The sequence below is a fragment of the Silene latifolia genome, chromosome 1 (assembly GCF_048544455.1).
Source record: "Silene latifolia isolate original U9 population chromosome 1, ASM4854445v1, whole genome shotgun sequence".
Lineage (NCBI taxonomy): Eukaryota > Viridiplantae > Streptophyta > Magnoliopsida > Caryophyllales > Caryophyllaceae > Silene > Silene latifolia.
The window spans coordinates 4,120,204-4,135,815 of NC_133526.1; the positions used below are offsets into that span (position 1 = coordinate 4,120,204).

Here is a 15,612-nt window from a genome sequence, read left to right on the forward strand (position 1 = left end):
AATTGAATTCAATTTTAGGGAAGAGGTAAAAATAAAACCTAATTTGTCTAGATTTGGAAAAGGGTATCATATGGAAAATTAATGAAAAAATGTATGTGAAAGAGCAAAGTCCGTATGTGAAAAAGCAATACCGAAATTTTATGCACACAGTAAAAATGTTATACTAAAAAATAAACCGTGATTATAATTAGTTACGGTAGATCTTGTTAAGACGGTTAAGTTAAAAGACCTTTCATAACGTCTTTTTATTTTTAATCTTCTTAATTAACTAAACCAAACCTTCTAATTCCTGCTAATTTAGAAACATTTTCTCTCTAATTCCCACATCTTTCTACAACTGCTTCTCTCACCTTTATGCAACTTCAGGTAAATCACTGTTATTTGACGTATAAACCCTAAAATTTTCAATCTTTATGTCTTGTAACTATATAATTGTTCATTTTAATTGATTATTGGGCAATTAGAGTGATACCCATTTATGTTAATTGTATACTTTTGCTTCAATAAATATGCTTCAATTTTCATATCTAATGATTATAAATTCAATGTTAGTATAATGGATTTACTTGATTTCTAGCTAGTAGTGAGATTGTGTGATTTTGGGTGTACCCTTTTGTTAATTTTGTATAATACTCCCTCCGTCTCAATTATTTGTTTACCTTTGATCAAAATACGTCTCACAAAGAATATAAAAGGTAAACAAATGATTGGCACGGAGGGAGTATTGCTTTTTAATTGAGAGAATTACTCTTGGGTTTGTTAGTTTGTGTTAAATTGGGATTATATTTTTTCTGGGATCTATGTGATTGGTCTTGTATGAAATGTAGCATATTGTTTTCGATTCTCGCCTTCGCGATTGTTTGATTATTGTTCGAATGTTATAGGGCTTAGAGAGTAAATAGCAGCCTTGAGTCAACAAAAGCTAAATGCAGCACTCAGAAAGGAGCAAATCAAAAAGAATCCACTGGTGATTGCTAATCTAATTAATCCTGTAGATGATGACTCCGTCCGATTATCAACCTATTTTATTGGTGTGATCCAGCACCCGCTCAGAGCCTTAATCCTTGTGCAAAAAGCAAACGAAGCATTCCAAAGAATCGGAGGTAGTATTACATGAAATTGTTCATCAATCATCATCATGTCTACATCTACATATTAGTAAAGTTCCATTATTAATGAAAATGGAAAATATATGGAGGAAATGGATTATCAGTTTTACCTACTTGATCTCAATCCTAGCCTCAATCTACTTATTCCACACCCAATTTCTTGATAACTTACAAGTTGATTTCAATGACATTACCATTAAAAGATCCCCACAACTTCCGTTACGATTCAACTCCCAAGATGGCACCTTTAAAATTCTTCAGGTGGCTGATATGCACTTTGGTCAAGGTTTGTTAACAAGATGCAGAGATGTTTTACCCTCAGAGTTTAAGTATTGTTCTGATCTCAATACAACTAGGTTTGTTCAGAGGTTAATTGAAGCTGAAAAACCCGATTTTCTGGCTTTTACTGGAGATAATATATTTGGGTCAAGTACTCCAGATGCAGCTGAGTCGCTGTTTGATGTCTTTCGTCCTGCAGTAGAATCGAGGCTTCCTTGGGCTGCTGTTCTGGGAAATCATGACCAAGAGTCAACATTGAATCGAGAGGAGTTGATGTCATTGATTTCACTAATGGATTATTCCGTCTCCCAAGTGAATCCATTGTCTCAAGATCCAACATTTGGAATTGATGGTTTCGGGAATTACAATCTTCAAGTCCATGGACCTTATGGTTCTGCCTTGGCCAATGTGAGTGTGTTGAACCTCTTCTTTCTTGACAGTGGAGATAGGGTGACTGTCGACGGTAGGCGAACATATGGCTGGATTAGAAATTCTCAACTTGATTGGCTGCAAGATGTTTCTCAAACAGAACCTTTGACCCTTGGGTTTTTCCACATACCAATCCCGGAAATAAAACAGTTGTATTATCAGAAAATTGTTGGGCAGTTTCAAGAAGCGGTAGCCTGTTCATCTGTAAATTCACAAGTACTAAAAAAGCTGGTTGAAATAAAGAATGTAAAAGCTGTATTCCTTGGTCATGACCACACCAACGATTTCTGCGGGAATTTAGATGGTATATGGTTCTGCTATGGTGGAGGTTCAGGATATCATGGGTATGGTAAAGTAGGATGGCCTCGGAGAGCTAGGGTCATACATGCTCAGCTTTCGAAGAAGGAGAGTACTTGGATTGGGCTAGACAGACTATCTACATGGAAACGGCTGGACGACAAGATGTTAAGCAAGATTGATAAGCAACTCCTTTGGAGTCATGAGTCGTGATTGTAGCAGGTAACCAGTCATAAGCCGCCAAGCTAATCAAAAGTCTTAACATACTTGCTAATTAAGACTTCAGAGCTTATGTACGATAGATTGCAGTTTTGAATCACGGCCTCTTTATATTGTATTCAGACAGAGGAGCTGATAGAGGAAGATACTTTTATTATTCATAAATGATAATTGTGTGTGGTTACAATTTGTATGTTGAGCTATTTATAGTACCTCCCATCTATGAGAACTTAATCGGTGTGTTTCCGATATACAAATGAACAGTATGCGGGATTCTTCAAAATGGTTGAAGCCGTCGGTTTGCATTGTGATTCTGATGAAAGTTGACGGCTCAAGTGTTCCGATGAAGATTGTTCAAGATGCAGTGGCCAAATGTCATGTAAAATTGAATTGCAGGGTGTTTAGATGGAAGTCCACCTGATTATCATTTGGACAAGGGATATGAAGGACTGAAGGCGGTGTTAATAATTGGTTGATTTACATGCAGGTTTGTGTACTTTCTTAATTGTATTACTAGTTGACGGGTAGGCCACTGATTACTAGCTCGGCCACTTTGCCTGAATGAAAAAATTCGAAAATTTGGTATGGATACAACTTCAGGCTATTTTGGCAGGATGGCAAAATGCTGAGCTGGTGTATTGGGAGCGATCCTGCAAGCACCCCAAATGCCCTCCGTTGCTTCTCAAATTTGTGTGGCCGATTTACCTGACCCGATTAACTTCCGTGTGATTTCCGTAGAATTTTGTTCCGGGACCCTAGAATCTCAAAAACCGTTAATTTTATACACTTCAATTCGAGCCGTTCCACAGGTCGCACCGGACCACGTTTCTTTTTCTCCCGGTTTTTCTACCACATGTCCGAGGTCATTTCAATAGTTAACCTATTCGATTTCAGGCCCAAATAACGAGTATTAATCCATTTTTCACGATTAACCGAGGTTCGACGAATGCTCGTTTATCGGATACCTGCACCCCCTAAATGTGCTTCGTTCCTCCTCAAATTATGTGTGGCCGTTGTATCTTACTCGAGGAACATTTGTGCGATTTTCGTAGAATTTTGTTCTAGGACCCTCGAATCTCGAAAATCGTGTATCAATTTGAGCCGTTCGGAAGGTCGTACCGGATCACGTTTTTTTTTTCGGCCGGTTTTTCTACCACGGGTCCGAGGTCATTACAGAAATTAACTATTCGATTTCAGCCCCAAATAACGAGTATTAATCCATTTTTCACGATTATCCGAGGTTCCACGAATGATGGTTCATCGCATACCGAGACCCCAAATGTCCTCCATTGCTCCTCAATTTTGTGTGGACGATTTATCGGACTCGATGAACCTTCTGTGTGATTTCCGAAGAATTTTATTCCGGGACCCTTGAATCTCGAAAACCGTATATTATATAAACTTCAATTTAATCCGTTCGGGAGGTCGTACCGAACCACCTTTCTTTTTCTCCAGGCTTTTCTACCACGTGTTCGAGGACATTACATGAGTTAACCTATTCGATTTCAGCCCCAAATAACGAGTATTAATCAATTTTTCACGATTATCCGAGATTCGACGAATGCTGATTTATCGAATACCAGCACCCCCAAATATCCTCTGTTCCTCCTCAAATTTTATGTGGCCTTTACCATATGTCCGAGGTCATTTCAGAAGTTAACCTATTTCAGCCCAAATAACGAGTATTATTCCATTTTTCACGATTATCTGAGGTTCTAAGAATGCTAGCGTATCGCATACCTGCACCCCAAAATGTCCTCCGTTGCTCTTTAAATTTTGTTTGGCCGCTTTATCTGACCCGAGGAACCGTGTGTGTGATATCCCGAGAATTTTATTCTAGGACCCTCGAATCTCGAAACCGTGTATTATGCAATTCATTTTGACCCGTTATGGAGGTCGTACCGCACCACGTTTCTTTTTCTTCCGTTTTTTATACCACGTGTCCGAGGTCATTACAGAAGTTAACATATTCGATTTCAGCCCCAAATAACGAGTATTAATCCATTTTTCACGATTATCCGAGATTCGACGAATTCTGGTTTATCGCATACTTGCACCCAAATGTCCTCCGTTGCTTCTCAAATTTTGTGCGTGGCACTTCAGAAACCTTTTGTGTGATTTTCGGAAAATTTTGTTCGGGACCTGGAATCTCGAAAATCGTGTATTTATACACTTTAATTTGAGCCGTTTCGGAGGTCGTACCGGACCACGTTCCTTCTTTTCCCGGTCTTTTACCACGTGTCCGAGGTTATTTCAGGAGTTAATCTCTTCAATTTAAGCTCCAAATAACGAGTCTTAATCCATTTTTCACGATTATCTGAGATTCGACAAATGCTGGTTTATCGCATACGAGCAACCCCAAATATCTTCCGTTGCTCCTCAAATTTTATGTGGCCGATTTACCTGATCCGAGAAATCTTATATGTGATTTCCGTAGAATTTTATTCCGGGACCCTAAAATCTCAAAAATCGTATATTATAACACTTCAATTTCAGCTGTTCCGGAGGTTGTACCGGACCACGTTTCTTTCTCTTCCGGTTTTCCTACCACGTGTCCGAGGTCTTTACAGAAGTTAACCTATTCGATTTCAGCCACAAATAACAAGTATTAATCAATTTTTCACGATTATCCGAGGTTCGACGAATGGTGGCCACATACCTGCACCGCCAAATGTCCTCCGTTGTTTCTCAAATTTTGTGTAGCCGATAGATCTGACCCCAGAAACCTTTTGTGTAATTTCTGGAAAATTTTGTTCCGGGAAAACCGTGTATAATATACACTTCAATTTAAACCGTTCCAGAGGTCGTACCGGACCACATTTCTTCTTCTCACAGATTTTTTACCACATGTCCGAAGTTATTTCAGGAGTTAACCTCTTCGATTCCTCTCCAAATAACAAGTATTAATCAATTTTTCACGATAATTCGAGATTCGACGAATGCTGGTTTATCACATTCCTACACCCCAAAATATCTTTCGTTGTTCCTCAAATTTTGTGTGACCGATTTACCTGATCCGAGAACGTACCTTCTGTATGATTTCTGTTTTTGTTCCCAGACCCTAGAATCTCGAAACCCGTGTATTATACACTTTAATTTGAGCCGTTCGGGAGGTCATACCGGACCACGTTTCGTTTTCTCCCTTTTTTTTATCACATGTCCATGGTCATTTAAGAGTTAACTTATTCGATTTCAGACCCAAATAACGAGTATTAATCCATTTTTCACGATTATCCGAGATTTTAAGAATGCTGGTTTATCGCTAACCGGCTCCTTAAATATCCTCCGTTGCTCCTCAAATTTTGTGTGACCGCTTTATCTAACCCGATGAACCTTCTGTGTGATTTCCGGAAAATTTTATTCCGGGACCCTATAATCTCGAAAACCATGTATTATACATTTCAGTTTAATCCATTCAGGATGTCGTACTGGAGTTCGGACCACGTTTCTTTTTCGCCAGGCTTTTCTACCACGTGTTCAAAGACATTACGGGAGTTAACTTATTTGATTACAGCCCCAAATAAAGAGTATTAATCCATTTTTCACGATTATCCGAGGTTCCACGAAATGCTGGTTTATCGCATATCGGCAACCCAAAATGTCCTCCGTCGCTCGTCAAATTTTGTGTGGCCGATTTACCTGATCTAACCTTCTCTGTTATTTCCGTAGAATTTTGTTCCGGGACCCTAAAATCTCCAAAACTATGTTATCTACCTAAATTTGAGCCGTTCCAAAGGTCGTACAACACCACGTTTCGTTTTCTTCCGATTTTTCTACCACGTGTCCGAGGTCATTAGAGGAGTTAACCTATTCGATTTCAGCCCTAAATAACGAGTATTAATCCATTTTTCACGATTAACTAAGGTTTGACGAATGCTGGTTTATCGCATACCTACACCCCCCAAATGTCCTCCGTTGCTTCTCAATTTTTGTGTGGCCGCTAGATCTCACTCGAGAAACCTCCTGTGTAATTTCCGGAAAATTTTGTTACGGGAATCTCGAAAATCGTGTATTATACACTTCAATTTGAGCCATTCCGGAGGTCGTACCAGACCATGTTTTTCCTTTTCCCCGTTTTTTACCACATGTCCGAGTTCATTTCAGGAGTTAATCTCTTCGATTTCAGCTCCAAATAATGAGTATTAATCCATTTTTCACGATTATTCGAGATTCGACGTATGCGATTACCAGCATCACCAAATGTCCTACGTTGCTCATCGAAATTTGTGTGGCCAATTTACCTGGTACGAGAAACCTTTTGTGTGTTTTCGTAAAAAAAAATTTCAGGACCCTATAGTCTCGAAAACCATGTATTATACACTTCAATTTGATCCGTTCGGGAGGTCGTAACAGAACACATTTCTTTTTCTGCAGGTTTTTCTTCCACGTGTACGAGGTCATTTTAGTAGTTAACCTATTCGGTTTCAGACCCAAATAACGAGTATTACTCCATTTTTCACGATTATTCGACGTTCTAAGAATGCTAGTTTATCGCATACCGGCACCCCAAAATGTCCTCGTTGCTCCTTAAATTTGGTGTGGCGGCTTTATCTGACCCGAGGAACCTTCTGTGTGATTTCCCGAGTTAATCCATTTTTTACGATTATCCGAGACTCCACGAATGCTGGTTTATCGCACACCGGCACCCCCAAATGTCCTCCATTGCTCCTCAAATTTTGTGTGGCCGATTTACTTGATTTGAGTAACCTTCTGTGTAATTTCCGTAGAATTTTGTTTCGGGACTCTCGAATCTCGAAAACCGTGTATTATATACTTTAATTTGAGGAGTTCTGAAGGTCGTACCGGACCACGTTTCTTTTTCTCCTGGTTTTTCTACCACGTGTTCGAGGTCATTACAGGAGTTAACCTCTTCGATTTCATCCCCAAATAACGAGTATTGATCCATTTTTCATGATTATCCGAGGTTTCACGAATGCTGGTTTATCGCATACCGGCACCCCAAAATATCATCTGTTGCTCGTTAAATTTTATGCTGCCGATTTACCTTATATATTTGAGTAACCTTCTGTGTGATTTCCGTAGAAATTTGTTTCGGGATCCTCGAATCTCGCACACATGTATTATTTACATTTCAATTTGAGACGTTCCGGAGGGCGTACCGGTCCACGTTTCTTTTTCTCCAGGTTTTTCTACCACGTGTTTGAGGACATTAAAGGAGTTAACCTATTCGATTCGAGCCCAAATAACGAGTATTAGTCCATTTTTCATGATTATCCGAGGTTCCACGAATGCTTGTTTATCACATACTCTGTTGTTCCTCAAATTTTGTGTGGCCGATTGACCCGAGTAAACTTCTATATGATTTCCGTAGATAGAATTTTATTCCGGACCCTAAAATCTCGAAAACCGTGTATTATATACACTTCAATTTGATCCGTTTGGGATCGTATCGAACCACATTTCTTTTTCTCCAAGCTTTTCTACCACGTGTCCGAGGTCGGTGTTAACCTATTCGATTTCAGGCCCAAATATTATGAATAAAGTTTTAATTTTGATTAAAAATTTGTTAATTTTGATTTAAAATTTGATCAACTTTTCGCCTAATTAAATTAGAAATGTTGTAGGTTGAAGTTAAAAATGGAATGTAAAGATAATGTTACTGTATTTATTTTTCTACTAACAGTATTAGAATTGCATGTAATTTTCAATTTAATTAACTGAATTAAACCGAATTATAGTTCAAATCTACAATTTTAACTGTAAAAAAAAAAAAAAAGTCTACAATTTAAACTTTTTTTTTCTCCTCGGACAGTTCATTTTAAGCTTTTGATACTACAGGTGTTCGACAATCATTTGTTGACCTGTCAGCTAAACAAAAGTGTAGTTCCACACTTCCACTATTGAACTTTAGTTCACTTTCTACCTACATCATGGCTTTCCTATTCGGCATGCACTATATACTGTTACATTTCCATACGTTTGTTCAATACTCCACTCGCGTAATTTGATCAAACGTATAAAAACGACTTGGAAAGGGGAGGAATCCTTATTCCATTTGCATTTCTGTCGTTGATAACTTCTGAAGACAGACAAAAAATGAACAGTATGGTGAATTCTTCAAAATGGCTGGAACTTTTGGTTTGCCTCGTGCTATTGATAAAAGTTGAGGGTTTCAATGTTTCAATAACCATTGTTCAAGATGCAGTGGCCAAAGGTGGTGGTAAGTCGACATGACAAACAAGTCATTTGGATTGGATAGGTACGAATATTTGATGCACTATGAGTCGGGTTTGTCTGATAAATTGATTTTGCAGTGTGTTTGGATGGAAGCCCACCTGCTTATCATTTCGACAAGGGATTTGAAACTGGAGTCGATAATTGGTTGATTTACTTGCAGGTTTGTGCAATTTCTTAACTGTACAGCTAGTCGACGGTTCTGACTGCAGGCCGCTGAATGGCTCAACGACTTTGCCTGAATATTTTTTTAATAAAATCGAAAGTTTGATTTATTTTTTATTTTTTTTCAGGGTGGAGCATGGTGCAACAATGCAACTACATGCCTTGATCGTTCACATTCTGCATTTGGTTCATCTAAGTTAATGTCCACTAATTATAACTTCACGGGGATATTAAGCAACGAATCAAAGCATAATCCTGGTACTAGCTTCAGATTTAAATTAATTTTCTGTTATTTTCTCACATCTATCGACGCCTTAATCACATCTTAATGGTTAGATTTCTACAATTGGAATCGTGTCGAGGTTCGTTACTGTGATGGATCATCCTACACAGGAGATGTTGAAGCAGTTGATCCTGTATGTAGTCTTCCCTATTACAGTGTTTGTTTCAGGATTTTTTTTTTTTTCGATGCCTTAATAAATTACGAGTATATTAGCTCACTCCATTTTGATTTTTTTTTTTTTGGGAGTAGATTACAAAGGTTTATTATAGAGGAGCAAGAGCCTGGAGGGCAGTTATGGATGATTTATTAGCAAAAGGAATGAAGGATGCACAAAATGTACGAGTCCATACGATTCCTTTGATCTTTACTAAGAAAAATATATTCTTGGTAAATACTCTACTTAACGAAAATTTGTCAAATGCGAGTGCAGGCTGTTCTTGCAGGATGCTCAGCTGGTGGACTGGGAGCGATCCTGCAATGTGACAATTTCCGAGCTTTGTTACCTTCTGGCGCCAGAGTGAAATGCCTATCTGATGGCGGTTTCTTCATAAACACGTATAATCAACCTAAGTCTTTCATTTTTTCCTAACCCGTCTTTGGTTGAAGTACGGAGTCAGGAATTCTGACTGTAATGGATCTGATTTCAGGGAAGCTCTTTATGGACCGCGACCTCTTCAGGAGTACTTTGCCGAAGTTGTTACCACACATGTACGTACAGATGTTACTAAAAACCTCGCAGATTCATATATGTAATTGCGTTTTTGTTTCCGTTATATTCTATTAACTTTTCGGTTGTTCACATCAGGGATCAGCGAAAAACTTGCCTGAAGCTTGTACTTCTACATTCAGACCAGAATTGGTAAGAAATACACTTGTGGCCTGTTAAGTGAGTTCATAGACAGAATTTTTAAGGGATTTTTGGATATCTCATTTCCGTTATACTGAAAGGCGATCATTATTGGCATTACAGTGCATTTTCCCACGGCATGCAGCTAGGGACATTCAGACGCCGTTGTTTCTGCTAAACTCAGCCTATGATTCCTGGCAGGTATACATACACAACTGCTCTTTCTACTTCTCTTTTCTAGTTCAAATTGACCGAAGAAATGAAATGAATGCAAAATCCTGTGAATTTTACTTTTACAAAACCCGAGCAGATGTTACCTAAACCTAGCTTGGTAAGTCATTGACGATGATATTCATGAATTATGACCGATGTTATAAGCCCTTTGCCAGTCAACAGCAAAACCGCTATCTTGAACTCCTTTATGCTAAAAAACTAGTCTAATGCTAAATTCGACATAATTATCATATGATGCAGATAGTCAATATTTACCTCCAAGGTGTGGTTGATCCTCATGGAAAATGGAGAAATTGTACAAATGACATAACCCGGTGTTCTGACAGCCAGATTCTAGACTTACAAGGTTAACTCTTGCACTTTTCAGTTTATCATCTTGCTATCAGTATTCATTAGCGCGTGTTTAGTTACTCATCTCAGAGTATAGCACGCGAAAAGAATAGTATTTACAGGTAAAATGGAATCACAAACATCATTTTCAGGTTTCAACAAACAGTTCATAATGGCATTGTCGAGCATAGGCGACAACCCGACTAGAGGGTTGTTCATCAACTCTTGTTACTGTCACTGCCAAAGTGAGGCTCAAGAAACATGGTTTGCGGAGGACTCTCCTCGTCTAGACAATACTGTGAGAAATTTGCATCTTATTCTCCTTATATGATTATTTATGACGGAATATACAAAATACATGCAATCAATGTTCTAACCAGAAATGTTTATATTTTACAGACGATTGCAAAAGCGTTTGGTGATTGGTTTTATGACCGCAATCCATTCCAGAAGATCGACTGCCCTTACCCTTGTGATAAAACTTGTCGTCACGCTGTCTCTGCATGACAATGAGGTTTCTCTGGTCTTGACAAACGGATGAACGCAAAGAACTGGGGAAGATTTTGATTATTATTGAAGATGAATAATCATGAGGATACAAGATAAACTTATATACTAATTTACAGAAGATACGATCCTAATTATTTGCCTATAAATAAAAGATTATTTACATAAGTATCACATATATATTATACACCGAATATTGCCACAATATCGGAATAATATCGTAACAATATTATTCAATACTCCCCCTCAAGTTGGAGCACTTGGTAGACCAATGCCCAACTTGGACCGTAGATAACGAAATGCATCACCCCCAAGCGCCTTTGTAAAAATATCAAAATCGCTCTTTACTTCGTATATGTGACGTTGAAATTGTTTTGTTGACGAGGTGATGACGTATGAAATGACAGTCAATTTCAATGTGCTTTGTACGGTCATGAAAAACTGGATTTTTGGCAATGTGTAATGCCGCTTTGTTATCACAGAAAACTTCAATTGGACCCGTATGATTAATACCGAGTGACTTAAGTAAAGATTTCAGCCATATTACTTCACTAGTCACGCCAGCTAGTGCTCTATATTCCGCCTCGGCTGTTGATTTTGCCACTGTCGTCTGTTTTCGTGCCTTCCATGAGATGGGTGACTGTCCCAAAGATACAAAATAACCTGTTATGGATCTTCTCGACAATGGGCATGTTGCGAAATCCGAGTCCGAGTATCCACGCAACATTAAATCACAATTTCTTTCTATTATGATCCCCTCTCCTGGACTTCCCTTTATATAACGAATAGTACGAAAAACCGCATCTAAATGCTCTTTTTCTCGGGGGCATGTACGAATGGGACAATATGTATCTGCGCACACTAAATCAGTCTCGTGATAGTCAAATAAATGAGTCGTCCCACTAAACGCCTATACTTCATGGGGTCCTTCAAGATGTATCCGTCTGCTAATGCCAATTGGTGATTGGGTTGGATAGGAGTTTCGATCGCTTCGCTCCTTCCAAACCCGCTTCCTTTATAATTTCTAAAGCGTACTTTCTTTGGCTGAGGAACAATCCTTTAGACCCGGTGGCAACCTCGATTCCTAAGAAGTACTTAAGTCTTCCTAGGTCCTTAATACCAAAACTTTTGTCAAGAAAAAGCTTGAGACGGTTACTTGCTTCCTCATTATTACTCACAATTATCATATCGTCAACGTAAACCAAAATCCCAAGAAAAACATCGTTTTTATTGTAAGTAAATAATGAGTAGTCACCATAGATTGAACAAAACCATACCTTGTCAAGGAATCAAACTTAGCAAACCAATTTCGTGAAGCTTGCTTTAGCCCATATAAAGACTTCATTAGCTTACATACTTTAGACGATCCCCCTTTGTCGAAGCCAGGTGGTATTCTCATATAGACCTCCTCATTTAAATCCCCGTGTAAGAAGGCATTATTAACATCTAATTGAGTGATAGACCATCCTTTTGACACGGCCACAGCAAGCAAACAACGAACACTTGTCATTTTAGCAACCGGAGCGAAAGTTTCATGATAGTCCACGCCTTCAATTTGGGTGTAACCTTGCGCGACTAACCTTGCTTTATATCGTTCAATGGTTCCATCCGCCTTATACTTCACCTTGTAAACCCATCGGCATCCAATAGGTCTTTTTCCTTTTGGTAGATCAACTATCTGCCACGTCCCATTCATCTCAAGGGCCTCAAACTCTTTGGACATTGCCTGTCTCCATTCATATGTTTGAGCAGCTTCTTGATAGTTGCGTGGCTCTTTTATCGTATCTACTTTTGCTAAGTAACTCCTGTAATTGTTAGAAAAACAATTGGTAGTGACATAATTGGAAATTGGATAACGAGTACCTTTCCTTGTGGATGTTGATTGGATCGAGTGAGCACTTGCAGCGGGGTCTATGATACGGGTCGACTTACAAACATAGTCTTTCTTCCAATATGGTTCAAACTTTTCGCGAGCACCACGTCCCACCATTTCATTTACTTCACTCGTCACAACATCGGTGCCCCCTGTTTCCATTTCCTCTGCCATGTCATTTTCTATTATTTGGTCATTATTACCATTTTCTTCTTCATCATGAATATGTTCATGATTAGCATTCTGGTCATCACTATTATGTGCATCATCTACGTAAATATGGGAATCAGTGGGACTTGTTTGTCGTGCTTTATTTTTGTCGATCGACTCACAATCAGAAAAGGGAAAAACGTGCTCGTAAAATATCACATCTCTCGACTCAAATAACTGTTTTGTTTTTAAGTCATAAACTTTCCACCCCTTTTTACTATGTGGGTATCCTACAAAAATGCATCTTTTCCCTCGTTCTTTAAATTTGTCTTTGGGTTTGTCTTTATTGTGAGCATAGCATATACTTCCAAAAACTCGAATATTATCAAGGCAAGGTCGTTTTCCATGTAAAACTTCATAGGGAGTCAAGCCATTGAGTACTCGAGTGGGTGTTCTATTTATTAAGTACGCAGCGGTTAGAACACATTCTCCCCAAAATTCAATAGGTAAATTGCTTTGAAAACGAAGAGCCCTCGCCTTTTCTAAGATATGTCTATGCTTCCTTTCCACCCTACCATTTTGTTGTGGGGTGTCTGTATTACTGGTCTGAAAAACTATCCCGTGTTCATTGTAGTAGTCTTTCATAATACCCGAGAGAAATTCGGTTCCATTGTCACTTTGTACTATTTTAACCTCTTTCCCAAATTGTGTTTTTGTCATTTTACAAAAGTTCATCATAAGCTGACTCACTTCTCCCCTATCGCGCATCAGGTGAACCCAAACGCTCCTACTTCGGTCATCAACAACAGAGAGAAAATAGTGTGCCCCCGACAAACTTTTAGTATGGTACGGTCCCCAAATATCACAATGTATGAGGGCAAATAATTCAGAACTTCTCTTATTATTGGGTTTAAAAACTGACCGAGTCTGTTTGGCCCGACAACATGGGTCGCAAATATCACGAGAATTCCATGACAAATTAAAACCAACTAAGCTTGAGAAAAGAGGTAAAATACTAGACGATGGATGTCCGAGTCTTTTGTGCCAAAGTCGCGCATCACCATCTGTACTTGCTCTTGCCACAATGTTCTCACGTCCTCCTTGAAAATAATAGACCCCATCGCTGTGCTCACCCCGTCCAATCTTCATCCTCGTAGATTGGTCCTGTATAACACAATGATCGGTATAAAAAGTCACGACACAATTGTTTTCTTTAATCAATTGTTGGATAGAAATTAAGTCACAAGTTAAAGACGGTACAAAAAGTACGTCTTTAAGAATAAAGTTTTCATTTAATTTCACACTCCCATGCTCATGCGCTACTATTTGTGACCCATCAGGTAAGCCAACAGTGGAGTTTCCGCCACGCCATATATTGTCGAGCAAATCGCGTCGTCCCGTCATATGATGCGATGCTCCACTATCAAGCAACCAATTACCAAAAGATTTATTATCCATACCTGTTTGGGATTTATGACTACCTGCGGCCTTTGCATTTAACAGGCCCCTCAGCTGGACTACTTCCTCCGGCGTGAATTCCTGTTTCTGCGAATCACTGTCATTTACCATCGCAGCATTGACTCGTTGGTGACGGTCACCACAGCCTCTTCCTCTGCCTTCCTCAATTCCTGGTTTCTTAACGGTACCCTCGACAAAGCTCATTTTATTTTTGGCGTCGAGACCGTTCCGCACCGCATCTGCCCATAACTCAGAATTATCTCCATTAAAAATGGTTTGAGTTAATGTCAAACTTGGGCAATAACTTGGATGCAGGTACAATCGTGAGGATGGTTGGATTTGCTCTACTTTGTTATCATTCTTTTTAATTCCATTTCCCTGTGTCATTGTGTTATCGTTTCTTTTTTTTTTTCTTTTTTTTTTTGTATTTAGAAATTTATGCGTGAAAGGAAATAAATGCCAGGATCGAGATTAGTGCTCTGATGCCATGACAAACGGATGAACGCAAAGAACTGGGGAAGATTTTGATTATTATTGAAGATGAATAATCATGAGGATACAAGATAAACTTATATACTAATTTACAGAAGATACGATCCTAATTATTTGCCTATAAATAAAAGATTATTTACATAAGTAGCACATATATATTATACACCGAATATTGCCACAATATCGGAATAATATCGTAACAATATTATTCAATAGGTCTTAAGTTACCTCATAGGACATAAAACTCAAAACATACATACCTTACTAGGTGAAGTTTACACCTGTTATATCCTCGAACTTATCCCAAATTCTTGTAACAGCCGAACTATTAATATTATCAAACCGTTTCAAAGGAGGCTTACTATAACCTACACCCTATGTCAAGGACAAGTGGTTTAATCATACAACTCGAGATTAATAAAGATAAAGATTCATCATTTGTATTGTACGCGTGTTTTGTGTTTAATATTTCTCATCCCTGTCACGTATGTGTTACTTTATTAGTTAAAACTTTTATATGCAGAAGAAAGTTTGCTACCCCAGAATTTCGTATATAGTTCCGCCCTTGGCCACTACCAGGTGAAATGGATGAATGTTACTTTCCCAAAATGAAGATAGTATTAAAATTACAGTAGTATAAATATAAATATAAATATTTAAAAAAAAAAAGTCAAACCCAAAGTTTGATCAATGTAAATCTTGACATTATTAGTGGGAAATTATGAGTATATATTACAAAAAGTTA

At 38.4% G+C, this 15,612-nt stretch overlaps 2 protein-coding genes across 5 annotated transcripts; both read left to right on the forward strand.

Annotated features, from left to right (window-relative positions):
• The first annotated feature begins 271 nt into the window (after positions 1–271).
• LOC141594114 (putative inactive purple acid phosphatase 28) lies at positions 272–2,820 on the forward strand. 2 transcript variants are annotated; one of them, XM_074414316.1, is made up of 3 exons: positions 272–366; positions 885–2,336; positions 2,598–2,820. In XM_074414316.1, exon 2 carries the CDS (start codon positions 1,176–1,178, stop codon positions 2,325–2,327), a length of 1,152 nt encoding a protein of 383 aa, XP_074270417.1. In that variant the 5' UTR covers positions 272–366; positions 885–1,175; the 3' UTR covers positions 2,328–2,336; positions 2,598–2,820. The 2 variants fall into 2 exon arrangements, with proteins under 2 accessions (XP_074270417.1, XP_074270410.1); XM_074414309.1 differs by lacking the exon at positions 2,598–2,820 and having other exon boundaries at positions 885–2,526.
• LOC141594079 (pectin acetylesterase 8-like) lies at positions 2,733–15,304 on the forward strand. 3 transcript variants are annotated; one of them, XM_074414292.1, is made up of 14 exons: positions 2,733–2,820; positions 8,399–8,514; positions 8,609–8,691; positions 8,822–8,951; positions 9,030–9,109; positions 9,226–9,312; positions 9,407–9,531; positions 9,624–9,684; positions 9,782–9,835; positions 9,947–10,024; positions 10,298–10,403; positions 10,540–10,685; positions 10,787–10,910; positions 15,084–15,304. In XM_074414292.1, the coding sequence occupies exons 2-13, from the start codon at positions 8,400–8,402 to the stop codon at positions 10,892–10,894; spliced, it is 1,173 nt and encodes a 390-aa protein (XP_074270393.1). In that variant the 5' UTR covers positions 2,733–2,820; position 8,399; the 3' UTR covers positions 10,895–10,910; positions 15,084–15,304. The 3 variants fall into 3 exon arrangements, with proteins under 3 accessions (XP_074270393.1, XP_074270386.1, XP_074270378.1); XM_074414285.1 differs by lacking the exon at positions 2,733–2,820 and having other exon boundaries at positions 8,280–8,514; XM_074414277.1 differs by lacking the exon at positions 2,733–2,820 and having other exon boundaries at positions 8,329–8,514; positions 10,787–10,913; positions 15,086–15,219.
• The last annotated feature ends 308 nt before the right edge of the window (positions 15,305–15,612 follow it).

Excerpts from the sequence above, each read along its gene's own strand:
- LOC141594079 (XM_074414285.1), top strand. The coding sequence starts at position 8,391 with ATGAACAGTATGGTGAATTCTTCAAAATGGCTGGAACTTTTGGTTTGC. Across the intron at positions 9,313-9,406 it reads GAATGAAGGATGCACAAAAT|GCTGTTCTTGCAGGATGCTC; the intron begins GTACGAGTCCAT and ends ATGCGAGTGCAG. Across the intron at positions 10,404-10,539 it reads CCAGATTCTAGACTTACAAG|GTTTCAACAAACAGTTCATA; the intron begins GTTAACTCTTGC and ends CATCATTTTCAG.
- LOC141594114 (XM_074414316.1), top strand. The coding sequence starts at position 1,176 with ATGAAAATGGAAAATATATGGAGGAAATGGATTATCAGTTTTACCTAC.